Source organism: Carcharodon carcharias, chromosome 10 (genome assembly GCF_017639515.1).
Source record: "Carcharodon carcharias isolate sCarCar2 chromosome 10, sCarCar2.pri, whole genome shotgun sequence".
Classification (NCBI taxonomy): Eukaryota; Metazoa; Chordata; class Chondrichthyes; order Lamniformes; family Lamnidae; genus Carcharodon; species Carcharodon carcharias.
In genome coordinates, this window is record NC_054476.1 from 149,461,732 (window position 1) to 149,475,771 (window position 14,040).

Consider the following 14,040-nt stretch of genomic DNA (forward strand, 5'->3'; position numbering starts at 1 on the left):
TTCTAAATGATTGATCCCTTATCCCGAGATTGCGCCCCCATGTTCCAGATCCCCCAGCCAGCAGAAACAATCTCTCAGTGCCTACTCTACCAAGAGAAACAGGAAAGAGATGATAGAAATAGATTGTTTCCAGTGATTGAGAAGTCCAGGAGATGTGAAGAGAAGATTAAATGTGATTTAGGACAAGGAGAGAGGAGAAACTTTTATTTATCAAGAGGATTGCTAAGCTGTGGAACGAATGACTGGAATTAGTGGAGATTCAAGCAGAGTTAATGGTTGGGATCTGCCAGTCCCGCCGAAAGTCGTTGCAGGTCCCATGATGGAGAGATGTCAAATATTTAAAGAATAAGCGATTGAAAAAAAAAGTGATATGGAAACAGGGATGACACGCAGAATTAGGGCCAGTGTTCACTTTGGGGATAAACATAAGATATGTTCTGAGTGGGCCAAATAACGCAGCCTTGTTGTAATGTCCCTTCCTAACAGCACTCTGGGTGGTTCCTACAATACACGAACTACAGCAGTTTAAGGCGGCAGCTCACCTCCACCTTCTCAAGGGCAATTAGGGATGGGCAGTAAACGCTGGCCTAACCAGTGACAACCACATCTCATGAACAAAAAAAAAAATTCGATGTAATATGTAGTTCTGTGTATCACTCTATGCACAGTGCATCTACTATTCACCAGTGTGAAGGGTAGACTCATGTCATAGCATAGATGTACGGCAGCTTTGGTAGGTGATGACGTTCATTGCTGGATATCTAACTTGGAGCTGGTTTCCATGGAATAAGCACAGCTGAAGCTGCTTTTCAGTGGTGCCTCTACAAATGGGACTATTTTTCCACTGCACTTAAAATACTGCAAGTGCAAGAAAATAAAACAGAACCAAACATTTTTAAAATCAATTGTCTTGGCACAGGCAGGCTTACAAGCTAGTGTAAAGAGAAGCTTTGAATTCATACAGTGGAATGTGCACTAGCAGTGAAACTATCCTAGTACATGCTTCCTATTGGTTTGTGCAATGAATGAAACAGTAAGTTACATTAGGCTGGCCAAACTGAATGCCTCATTTCCACAGCATCTAACTTAATAAGTTCACTGAGGCACAGCAGTGGCGTTTTCAGCTCCCATGTCCCAGCAATGTAACTAAAACTTCAAAAGTGCTGAGAGATAAGAATTTACCTTCTTCTGGTCTGCCCGATGTACCCTCAAGAGGTGAAATACATGTTCCTACAATGCCTGCATTCTCGGAGTCGGAGTGTTGCTGGTTATCAATGAAACAGCATGGGGCCACTGACCTGGAGCAAGCACAGAGTACGAGAGGTTAATAAAGGTCTTCAAATTAAACACAAGCAATTTCCCTCAAATGCTATACTTATCAACTCAATTTGTCTAAAACCATTATTATAATGGGTTGGCAGTCAGATAAGAGGTACTTATTCAGCTTGATGGTACACATTTTGGAATCGAATCCTGATGGTTCAACTACTGCATTGACTTTAAAAACGATACCATGAGTGCCTTTAATCTTTATTTTACTTTGAACATCAAACTACTTCACTAATGCTTACTTTTGAAAAGGCTTTTTATTGGATGGCAAAATGTGAATGTCGTGTTACAGACTATTAGTCAAAAGCCTATCTATATATTACCATAAATAGGAGCTAGAAATGATAAGGAACAAAAAATCATGGCAGTAATACACAGAATTCACTGTCAGCTTGCCTCAGTAGTATTTTTGTCTCTGGGTCAAAAGGTAGAGTTCAAACTCCAGACTAGGACTTGAGCAAGTAATCTAGCCCGACAATACTGAAGAAATGCTGCATTGTCAGAGGTGTCGCTTTTAAATGAAACATTAAACAAAATGCATTAGCTTGCATGGATATTAGAATTCAAAACAGTATCATTCAAAGAGTAGGGAGTTCTCGATGTTCTGAGCATCATTACCCTTATAATTACCACTAAAAGCAAATTATCCGTTCATTTGTCTCATTTGCTGCTTTTGGGAACTTTGTGTATGTTCAAAAATAATTAATGGTAATAAATTCAAATTCTGCTCTCTCACAAAGAATGACTCTTGTCCTGCTGGAAATTATGGACATTATATCCCACACAGGAAATTTTTAAACTTGTGGATATAGGTCAAAGCCAATTACTTCCCCTATTTTGAGTGGAATAATCAAACAAATGGCTCAACAGCAGCGTCGGGGAAGACACAAAGGAGATTTCTTGCAACTCTTGTGCACAGGAAGAGAAAGGTTTAAATACACACTTTATGTACACTCACCCTAAAGTGGCAACTTTCCGTGTCATTTCCAGTGACGCTAATCCATTCAGTGTTGAGCTACTGAATTGGTCAGATGCAGTAACAGTAAAAGCTCTGTCATCAGCCTTACAGATTGATGGAGCCTCTGAGTCATTCGGCTTAGTTACAGAATGTGGAGATCCTTGTCTACTGCTGGGCTTCGATAATCCTACATTAATAAAAGAGAATTGGCAATGTTTTATAAGAAAATCTGATTTTCAGGTGTTTATGAGTAGATTTTGACGACTATATGCAATCCCTGCACCACTTGGACTGCAGCGGTTCAAGGAGGCAGTTCACTACCACCTTCTCAAGGGCAATTAGGGATGGGCAATAAATACTGGCCTAGCCAGAGATGCCCACATTCCATAAATGAATTTTTAAAAATCTTGTTAATTGCCTACTTGGGCTTCTTGACAAAAAAAAGTTCACTACATTAGTTGTTGTGTACATACGTACAGGCTTACTTTGTCAGGCAGTAGCAGAAGGACAGCAGTGAGCCAGAAGTGGAAAGCATCAGCGTATATGGAACATTAAGCTGGCTATCAGTTTATACTAGACGACATCTAAACAAGCATGTGCACAAGGTCTAGTTCCAAAGTCAGGAGGAGGTTTAGACATGTTATGGGTAGGCCAAGCCATTTGTTGCAAATCATTTATTACTCAGACATCTATACTTAAAGGATTTCTGATCCAAAAACTTCATTCCTCAAACAGCAAATCATACTACATTTAAGTGTAGAAGTCAATGGAATGGCACTCTATGCCAAATCATCTGCTCTAATTATCAAGGGTAGGTTTCTGGATGTATTCAGCCTCCTTATGTGACCACAAGAATAGATAATTATTTTAATGCTATATAATATGGTAAACATACTAGAGGAACTAAACAAATTACAATGGTTACCTGCTGTGCTGGGTTGACAATTCTCCTGGCAGTGGAGATCTTTATCCCCACATTCCAGTGCTCTGCGGAGAGAGAAACTGGTCCCTGATGAACCAGAGCGACCGTGTTTTGGAGATCCACATTTCTTTGTGGATGCTGAAGGCAAAAATCGAAGGGGGAAATTTTACAAGTTAAAGTCCATCCATTTTGCTGAACCCCACAAACTCAATTGCTATTATCTGAAAGCCCTTCGTGTGCTTTAAAAAGATGCAAGAAATATTGTAGTGAAAAATCAGGATTGTTACTTGACAGATGATCAAGTCTTAATTTAAAAAAAAATACAGATGCTGGAAACCTAAAGTAAAAACAAATCCATAAGAATCTGAAGACAGGTTTACATCTCTCTTCTCTTTATACAGAAGCTAAGAGGCCTGTTTATTGAGATCAATTTTCTCTCTTGTCCAAGCTTGTTATGGATACCCACAAACACCCAGCTCACTTGAGGACTTTGTTTTTTTTTAAATGTCCTCTTCACAAAGACTTTCCTCGTGCTTACCAAATCAAATTCATGCTCACAGGCCATTTACTGTTTTGACGTCAGAAAGAACGGGCTAAGGGCGACCAGAATGTACTCTCAAGCAGATCAATCCTGTTTCCAAGGCAACTCCAATCTGATCACTCAGCATTAGATTCTAGCACTTTACAACATTTCACTAAGTGTTTAGAGCTTTATTTCCATTGAGTATCTTTGACTGCCTGCAGCAAATAAAAGCCGATTTCTTTTGGGGAGTGGGGGAAGGAAAATCTCAGTCAGGCACTCAACACAAAGAGCTTCACTATCACATTGCTCTATAAAAGTAAATACAGACGGTATAGAATTACTTTTACCTTTTAAACAAGTGTGGTCAGTTCCTAATGGGCTACTGGTTACAGGTTGGATGAGCTCCAGCTCTGCTGGGTTAAGACTATAAAGAATGGCAAGTTCAAAGTGCCAGTTTCAACTCTGGATTACTATCCAGTGCCCTCTACTGGAAGTGCTCATGTGGCTGTTGTTTGAGAGCTGTATCAGACTTGACTACGATGCCTCTACACGGCTGACACACATTTAGAAAAGTCACTTGGTAGTACTGGAGGAGTCCCAAAACACGTGACAGTGTAATAAACTGAGAGCCAGTTCCTCCAGAAAAGGAAAAAAAGGAGAAAATTGAAAAAAAGTTTTTACTTATACCTGATCTTTTGCTTGTGCTACTAAGGTACGGTAATCTGAAATAACGATGAATTTATAGCATCAAGTAACTTCAAGAGGGATCGGTGGCAGGTTTCTAAAATCAGTGTTACAAGCTTTGCAACGGATCAGGTATGAGGCTATCCCAATGTCTACCTGTTATATATTTTAGTTGGGTTGCAGTGCAGATGGTGACATGGTTGTCCTACGTTCTGAGCATTGCAAAAGCAAATCTCTACAAGCACAAATTTTCAATCAAGCCTTTTAAAAACCCTTTGAGCCAAGTTACTTCTCAGGACCAGGAAAGTCCATTTAATGCCCACCACCAGCTGCTGCAGATCTTGACCGGTCTACACAATTTCATCGATATCTAATGATTCCAATAGTCACCTTGACGCTTGCTGATTCCAATAGTCACCATGACGCTTGCTCAAAAGGGAGGGGGGAGGCAAAAAAGGAAAAAATGTGACTGTCACACTCTTGACAGTATTCAACGATCTCGCCCAGCTGGGACACTCTCTAACTAAAAGGCAATGAGTAGTAAAAACAGAATAATACTTGAAAAACAAAGCATGCTTATCAGCATGTATAAAAAGAGAAGGGTCATCATTCTAAAAGACCTTTTGCTCAGTATCTCACATGTCGAGTCTTCACCTGAAGAGTCAACCCATCTTTTCTCTACACAAATACTAATAGGTCTGCTGTCAATATAGGCAGTTTCTGTTTTTATTTTAGATTTCCAGCGTCTTTTGTTAAAGGTGATGATTACTTGGGTATTAGTACAGAATTGGATTCCAAGGAACACATACATCAGTCAACTATTTAATGGTCTGCACCCCAACAGCCTGATTATAGTGAAAGGCTATAACACTAGAAACAAAAGAACAAAAAAGTGCTTGTAACACACAGCAGCTCAAATTGGAGCTTGTAAAGAAAATAGACAAATTGACATTTTGGATAGAATTCTTCACCAATGCTAGATTTAGCTGCAAGACAGTCAATTGGAGTAACCCAAATAGGAAATTGTTTCCTTGGATTTCTATCAGTCAATAGATATAGCAAGGTTTTTGTGGCTGCATCATTATTCTCTTTTGAAATAAATATAAATTGCATGTACTGATGAAAACATGGTTCACTCCTGAAAAACTAGTACTTGTGACAAAGCAAACTTGCTTACTTGTTAGTACATAATGAGTATTTAGATGAAAATAGTATTTAACTGCAACTAAGTTTTTAGTTGTTTTAACAGCACACTTGAATCTATGTTACACCTGGTGCTGGTTGATGGTTCCACAGGAATGATACTAAAAATATGTCGTATACCACTTGAACAGCATTGTAGAGATCATGCAGAACATGACAACCGATAACTTTATACATTTCAGGTTAAAACTTCGAACCCCAGCAGCATTGCATAATATCAAACACAGGCAGAATTCCATTACTGTCAATCATGTCAGAAATTGTCTCATGGATTCAGCTGTTTACAGCACAGAAGGAGGCCATTCAGCCCATCGTGTCAGCACCGGTCAACAAAGATCTGACTACACTAATCCCATTTTCCAGCGCTTGACCCATAACCCTGGAGGCAACGCAAGTGAATATCTAAATACTTATTAAAAGTTGAGGGTTTCTGACTCAACCACCCTTTGAGGCGGAGAGTTCCAGACTCCCACCACTCTCTGGGTGAAAATATTTCTCAACTCCCCTCCTAGCCTTCTACCTTTTACCTTAAATCTATGCCCCCTGGTTATTGACCCCTCTAATGGAAATAGTGCCTTCCTATCCATACTATGCCGTTTAATCTTATACACCTCTACCAGGTCCCCTCTCAACCTTCACTGTCCCAAGGAAAACAACCCCAGCCAATCCAATCTTTCCTCACAGCTCAGGCCCACCAGCCCAGGCAGCATGCTGGTAAGTGTCCTCTGCACCCTCTCCAGTGCAATCACATACTTTCTATAACGTGGTGACCAGAATTGCACACAGTACTCCAGTTGTGGCCTAACCAGCGAAAGTGATCAACTTGGCAAGGCAATTAAATTAACGTTTACAGCCTGCTTATGTGCTTGGATCAGTCAGAGGATGAAAAGAGAATCAGCCACACTATGGCTACAATCAAACTATAGCTTCTTCTAATTCTGGCAATATCTCACCTAATTTACATGCAATTATTCTTGACTTTCACTTGTTAAATTTGGCCATCCCAGCACATCGCAACTCACCAGAGGACTACAAATGGACTTTTCAGAAATTGTAAAGATTTGTTTTTAAAAAATAAGATTAAATTTTAAGCCTCAGTTCTGAACTTCTGTAGAATGGTTTGCCATTTTGAATGGCGATATTTTTCATCCTCCACTTGCACCTTACAATGCACAATTGCTGCAATGTGATTATACAACGGCTGTTTTAACATTTCTACCAAGGTTTGTCTTTACTTGGCAGCCAGTTAAAAATGTTGGTTGGGACCCAAAATACATGGTTAACTAAGGGATGGGATGGGTGTTGGTTAGGTCAGTTGGCCACACATTAGGCAAGTACAAATTTTAAATTGTGACCTGGCCAGGATATACTTTAAAGCAGTATAATGTAGTATCAACATATTAGCAAAGATTTTCTTTAATTCTGCTCAGACAGCAGCACCCACTTGAGATTTCCACACAAAGCACAGGAAATAGGAGTAGGCCATATATGGGGAGATGATGGCATAGTGGTAATGTCACTGAACTAGTAATCCAGAAGCCCAGACGAATTCTTTGGGGACATGGGTTCAAATCCCACCATGGCAGCTGGTGGAATTTGAATTCATTAATAAATCTGGCTTATAAAGCTAATCTCGGCAATAGTGACCACGAAACTATCATTGATTGTTGAAAAAACCCATCTGGTCCATTTAATGCCTTTAGCAGAAGGAAATCTGCCATCCTTACCCAGCCTGGCCTACATGTTACTCCAGGCCCACAGCAATGTGGTTGACTCTTAACTACCCGGCAATTAGGGATGGGATGGGCAACAATGTAGGTTTTGCCTGCAAAGAATTCAACCCCTCAAGCCTGCTCCACCATTCAACTAGACCATGGTTGATCTAGCACGAGTGCTGATTCCAACTCAATGACATTTTCCTGCACTATCTCTTGATGTCATTAGTATCTAGAATAATCTATCCATCTGTCTTGAACATATTCAATGACTGAACATTAGCCTCTGGGGTAGAGAATTTCAAAGATTCACCACCCTCCTGAGTGAATAAATTCCTCCTCATCAGTCCTAAATGAAATGGTTCTTATTCAGGAGACTGGTTCTAAAGCCCCCTCAGCCAGGGGAAACATCCTTTCTGCATCTACCCTCTCTAGCCCTGGAAGAATTTTATATGCTTCAACGAGATCACCTCTCATTCTTTTAAACTCTACAGAATACGGACAAAGTCTTCTCAATTGCTCTGCATAAGACAATCCCACGATCCCAGGGATTAGCCTGGTGAACCTCTGCTATACTCCACCTATGCTAAGTATATCCTTCCTCTCCCCCTAGGGTAAGTATATCCTTCCTTAGGTAAGGTGGTCTAACCAAGGTTCTATGCAATTGCTGCAAGACATCTTTAGCGCAAGAAGATTTGAGTACAGGAGTAAAAGTCAACATACCATTTGCCTTCCCAACTACCTGATGGACCTGCATGTTAGCTTTCAGTTACTAATTTAAGAAAGCCTCTGCACCTCCATTCCTCCCCCCCCCCAAAGGGGATAAACTCACACTTATCCATATTATATTCCATCTGCCATGTTCTTGCCCCTTCACTAAGCCAGTCCAAATCTACTGGAATCCTCTTTGCATCATCCTTACAACACACATTCCCACCTAGCTTTGTGTCATCCACAAACTTGGAAATATTCCATTTGACCCCCACATCAAAATCATTGATACAGATTGTGAATAACCGGGTCCAAGTACTGATCTTGGCAGTATCCCACTAGCCTTGCAACCTGAGAATGATCCATTTATTCCTACTCTGTGTTCTGTCCGTGAACCAATCCTCAATCCATGCCAGTATATTATCCCCCATTCCACATGCTCTAATTTTGTTTACTAACCTTCCTGTGAGAGACCTTATTGAAAGCCTCTCTGAAAATCCAATTACACCACATCCACTAATTCTCCCCTATCCATTCTGCTAGTAACATCCTCAAAAAACTTTAACAGGTTAGTCAAAATATGGTTTCCCATTCACAAATCCATGTTGACTCGACCCAGTCAGGTCATTATTTTTCTAGGTGCCCACTCCTCACATCCTTTATAACAGATTGTAGTATTTTCTCTACTCCTGACATCAATTTTTTTCACATTTAAATATTTTCTCCGAATAAACCTAAAATCAATTTTAATAGCGCATGTAGTAACTACGTCATTTTACATTCTTCTGTTTGGTCACATGGCAAGTGTTAACCCTTTCTCCATCACTCACTCACCAAATGTTATGTAATTAGAAAGGAGGTCTAGCCCCGATTCATTTCTCCGGAAGCTGTCAATTCCACAGGGGCCTGATGGTCCCTGTTCTCCTGCGTGAGTGGTACAATTTGCCCCCAAATCAGCACACAATACTGTGTTACTTCTCGCCTCAGACATCTGGCTTTTAACTTCAGACATTTTGCTCCTGACTTCAGCCATTTGGGCCTTCAATCTCTTCAGAACCCCAGAATTGGGAGGTGATCGGCGCACAGCTTGCTGTCTCCGCTGGTCACGATCTTTACGACATTGAGCTTAATATGTAAAGAAGGCAAAATAATTTTAGAAACAAATGAACAAGCCCATTAAAAGTGTTTCTCAAACTGGGATCCAGAGACTTTCTATAGTGTTCATGAAATAGTCAAGCTGTATGCAAATGAGCGGTGGTTGGAGATGGACTTGGGATGTGAGCTGGGAGCAGAGTGCAGCTGTCACATATACAGCACACAATGGGCTGGCCATCTCACCTTAGAGGGGAGAGTGCATGAAGGAGCAGGGAGAGTTACAGGAAGATGGTCAGGCAGATCCACAGTTATCAAGGCTGGTGGCGAGTGCCAGGTGAGTTCAGCCTTGTTCAAGAGAGAGGAGGTTTTTTTTGAAACGTTTACTCAAGAGATTCCAAAATATAAATTCATCCAGCTTTTATAAGTATTATAATGTAAATTTGGATTGGGCGGGGGGATGCTTGTGATGACTAATCCATTTTAAACTGAGTCCTTCAACCAAAAAAAGTTTGAAAGTTACTGCATTGAAACATATTACCTTACTCAGAAACCTTTCCAGTATGAGATGACACTCAGCAGTTACTAAGTTTCCCATCCTTGATCTAGGGTGCATCTCCTGTCAACTACTGGCTGGTTTGGCTCAGCAACTCACTGGATAAACTCACCACCATAAGCGCTTTGGAAAAGACAAAGTAGAGAAGATGCTCAGTTTGAACACACACTGATGACCCTCAGCTCGTAGCCCCAGTGCTGATTTAGAGAAGGTCAGGAACTAAGGTACTAAAGGAGAATTTCCTGGTGTTGAGTATACAATTTACACATACATACATCAGGAAAGTTTGAACAGGCAGTGGTCTTTTCTCTAAGAAAAAGCTCAGGAGAGACCTAAGGCATGTCTTTAAATTATGAAAGGGTTTGATAGTAATAGACAGACTTTTTGCTTCTGGAAAGAGTCCAAACTAGGAGTCATTAATAAATCCAGAAGGGAGTTCAGGAGAGTGGTTGAAATGTGGAACTTGCTGCTACAAGGAATAGTTGAATTGAACAGCATAGGGGCATTTAAGGGAAAGATGGGCAAGTACATGAGGGAAAAAGGAATAGAAGGATGCTTGAGGCCAGTGCCCTCTATCCAGCTCTACTTGTCCTACTCGGCTTTAAACCAGCTTATATCTCACCTCTCTTCTATTTTCACTTAGTTCTGTTGAAGGATCATTCGGACTCGAAACGTTAACTGTGTTCCTCTCTGCAGATGCTGCTAGACCTGCTGAGTTTTTCCAGGTATTTTTGTTTTGGATTTCCACTATGCAGCACAGAAGGAATACAATCTCCAAATTAGGGAAGGGAGGGGTTGGTGCAGAAGAGCTAAAGAATTGCAAACACTATTCTACAGTGCAGTCTGCCATGTAATCTCTCCCACACAAAAAATGATACCTTGAAGGCCGTGAAAGAACAACCAGGATTTTACTAATCAAAGACAAACTTACAGCAAATTTAAACTGCACAATGATGTGTTTCCTATATCACAACTGCATGACTACACTTCCAAACGGCATCATTAGCTGTCAAGTGCTTTGGGAAATTTGGCTTATTACCAAATACTGTAGCTTCTGTCAACAAATCCAAGTGTGGAAATTAAAGTGATTGATTTTTTTAAAAAAAACCATTCCAGGGGGAAGTTTTCAATACAAGTTGTTAGAAGCTGAAATCATCGTCATCTGGGCTCCAGGTATCACCAAGTTTTGGAGTTACATAGAATTACGCTGAATTTACAGCACAGACAGAGGCCACTCAGCCCAACAGGTCCATGCTGGTGTTTATGCTCCATACAAGCCTCCTACTATTGATCTTCATCTAATCCTATCAGCGTAACCTTCAATTCCTTTCTCTCTCATACTTTTGTAGCTTCCCCTTAAATGCACCTCTACAATTTTTCTCAACTACTCCGCATGGTTCCATATTCTAAACTCAAAAGAACTTCCTTCTGAATTTCCCATTTGGATTTATTGTTGCCCATCTTAGATGTATGGCCCTTAGTTTTGGAGTTTTAACTTGGATGTCTTTTAAAGAATTGCACACAAGGCATTTACATTATAAATTACAGGCTAGGCACGTTACCTGCGGAATGCAAGAGGGAAGCCGGTGGGCGAGGTTGAAGGCCCCACAGGTTTTCCATGCTACTCCGGTCCTTCAGGTCCAACAGCTGTATGAGAATGACAGGGTCGATGTCCAGCAGGCTGCTGCTGGCAGTGGATGCCAGACTGCCCATTCCCCGCCTCGAAGACCGATTGCGGTTGTTCAGCCCTCCTGTGGAGGGTGAAAATAAAGTATAAACATGACAAAAATATGCAAGAGACAAAAGAATAAGAATCTACTGGGAAAAGAAAGAAATCCGATTTTCTGAAAGAAAGAAAACATTATTCAATGCTTTTAACTGCCAGCAAAGGTGATAAACTCAATTATTAAAATTCTAAGCGACATGACAAGTTATCCACAAAACCCCCAAGAATTCCTGAAACATTCATAATGTTTCACTATATCACAACTAATAATTATTTGTGTGGATAGACTGAATGCAACCCCCTCAACAAGAGTATGGCTATTGGGATAAAAGGGAAGATTAAAACCTGTTTGGGCATTCCAACAATTATTGCTTTCTCCTTGTTTTATTAAAAGGGCTCATTTATCTCCCAGAGCCCAAATCTCTGACAGGATCGGCACCCAAAACCTCAGCCCACCTTTTCTTCTGACAGAAACTGTCAGAAGAAATATGCCTTGCGTTTCCAAATGTGTAGTTCCTTTCTTTTCTATTCCAAGGTTAATAATGATGATGTAGATATGCCTAAACTCCACTAATGCAAATGAACAGTGAAGCCCAGTCTCTTTCTCTGCCACTTTCCATTTTCTCTGGTGAGACACCCAAAGGCGACTTTCACCTCCTATGCCAAGTGGCAGTGAATTGCCTAAATTTTTCGCTAGCGTATCACCAGAAACCATTTGGTGACACTAATGCCCCAAGTCAAAAATCATTGTATGGCAGGTCCCATTTACATGGCATGGCTGGAATTTGTAGGAATATTAAAAAGGTCAAAATGATAAATATGGATACAAAAGAAAACAGCTTTCTAGACCAGGGATTTCCTCCCAAATCACTCAGCCTGTTCCTTTTGGTTCTCTCAGCCCTTCACAATTTAACTGACGGAAGATCAGGCAGAGACTGAGCCAGAGTGTTGAAGCCCACCAAATGATATCCCCTGCAAGGGAAGTTAATTTAAAAACAAATTGAGGGATGTGTCTGTCCTTTGTTTGACCCCCTAACCCAAGCTTAGCTGATCAAGAATCAATCATGCAGAGATCCAAAAGTGAGGATCTGAATCCTCATCAGCAAATGGAGGAAATGGCAGACTTACTTAATGAGTATTTAGTAACCTGTCTTCACAATTGAGGAAGAGGATAAATTACCAGGGGCACAAGGGAAACTAAAAATAGATCAATTGGATTTGAATCCATTGTATTGGAAAAAATAATGGAACTTCAGAAGAACAAATCTCCAAGATCTGATATTTACTTTAATACCCAGGAATGGAAACTAAGTGAAAAAATTGCAGATGGTTTAGTTACAGATCTGCCAGGTAACCAGAGATGTCTGTTGTGGTAAACTTACTGGAATCAGTCATCAGGGGCAGAGTGACTGAGCACTTGGAGAAGATGGTCAAAGAGTCAGCAAGGGGATTAGTAAAGGTGTGTCAGATTATACCAGTTGATTGGCTTTTTTTTTTGAGGTCTTTAAAAAATTGTGGATAAAAGGAATATCTACATATATTATATGAACTTCCAGAAGGGATTTGATAAAAGATCAACAAAAATGAAATTGCACAAAATAGGAGCCGAACTTGCAAGGAAGGTGGAGATAGAGAGTAAGGGTAAAGAGAACATACACTGATCGGCAAGATGTGATAAATGTCATTGCCCTCTATATCTATACCATTTAGCACTGTGGTAGTGCCACACAACACAACGGAGGATATCCTCAGTGCGGAGATGGTAGTGACTGCAATCGCGAATGATGGTGGACAACTGAACAACTCACTGGAGGAGGATGGTCCACAAATAACCTCATCTTCAATAATGGAGCAGCCCAGCACATCAATGCAAAAGATAAGGCTAAGGTGTACTTTTCTTGGTGGGGAGTTCAGAATAAAGGGACACAATCTTAAAATTAGAGCCAAGCCATTCAGGATTTAAATCAGAAAGCACTTTTTTTCTCAGTAATGGTAATTTGTGACTCTGCCCTGAAAGGACATGGATGCTGGAACAATTTAAATTTTCAAGACCAAGATTGCTGAGTTTTTTTTGAAAGGCAAAGGTATCAAAGGCGGATAACCAGATTTGAGGCATAGTTCAGCCATAATCTGGAACAGGCTCAAGTGGTTGAACATCCTTTTCCTGTTCTAGGAAAATCTTGCTGTATCTGCACATTGGATACCCTTGCATAGGTAATCATCCAAAATTTGCTCAAGATTATACAAATGCATCACTACAGAACCAATGTCCAAAACCCAGCACCCTCAGGGCAGAGACCAGGCCAGATTTTGGATTTCCCCAGACTTTGGATTGCCTGGTGGAACAGGCAGCTAGGTGTCTGGAGAATAGGGAGGGCTGAGGTGAGGCAGATCTCCGTGTGCTGCAATGCACTCAGGTCTGAGCTTGTGAGCTACGATACCACACAGTCTGACAGAAAAAGGATACTGGATTTGTGCTTGAACAATCAGCAGTTATGATCTGAACTTTAATTGTATAAATTTTGTAAAATCCCATGTGATATCCTGCATTTTCACTCGAATTATACACAATTATAACGGCTATTCTTTTTTTTTTGGAGGGTTATGCATGGAAGTGTGTA

At 40.6% G+C, this 14,040-nt stretch overlaps 1 protein-coding gene across 7 annotated transcripts in view; it reads right to left on the bottom strand.

Annotated features, from left to right (window-relative positions):
* The window catches only part of trim37 (tripartite motif containing 37), an 82,260-nt gene that overhangs the window by 15,299 nt on the left and 52,921 nt on the right, over positions 1 to 14,040 (bottom strand). For all 7 annotated transcript variants that reach the window (XR_005944244.1, XR_005944243.1, XM_041197901.1 and 4 more), the window contains 5 exons: positions 11,256 to 11,444; positions 8,880 to 9,170; positions 3,213 to 3,347; positions 2,288 to 2,474; positions 1,183 to 1,298 (listed from right to left, as the gene is read on the bottom strand). Coding sequence is in view for 5 of the 7 variants with exons in the window: in XM_041197901.1 (XP_041053835.1) it covers positions 1,183 to 1,298; positions 2,288 to 2,474; positions 3,213 to 3,347; positions 8,880 to 9,170; positions 11,256 to 11,444 (918 nt within the window). In the remaining 2 variants the exon portion in view is untranslated. The remainder of the gene's footprint in view (positions 1 to 1,182; positions 1,299 to 2,287; positions 2,475 to 3,212; positions 3,348 to 8,879; positions 9,171 to 11,255; positions 11,445 to 14,040) is intronic.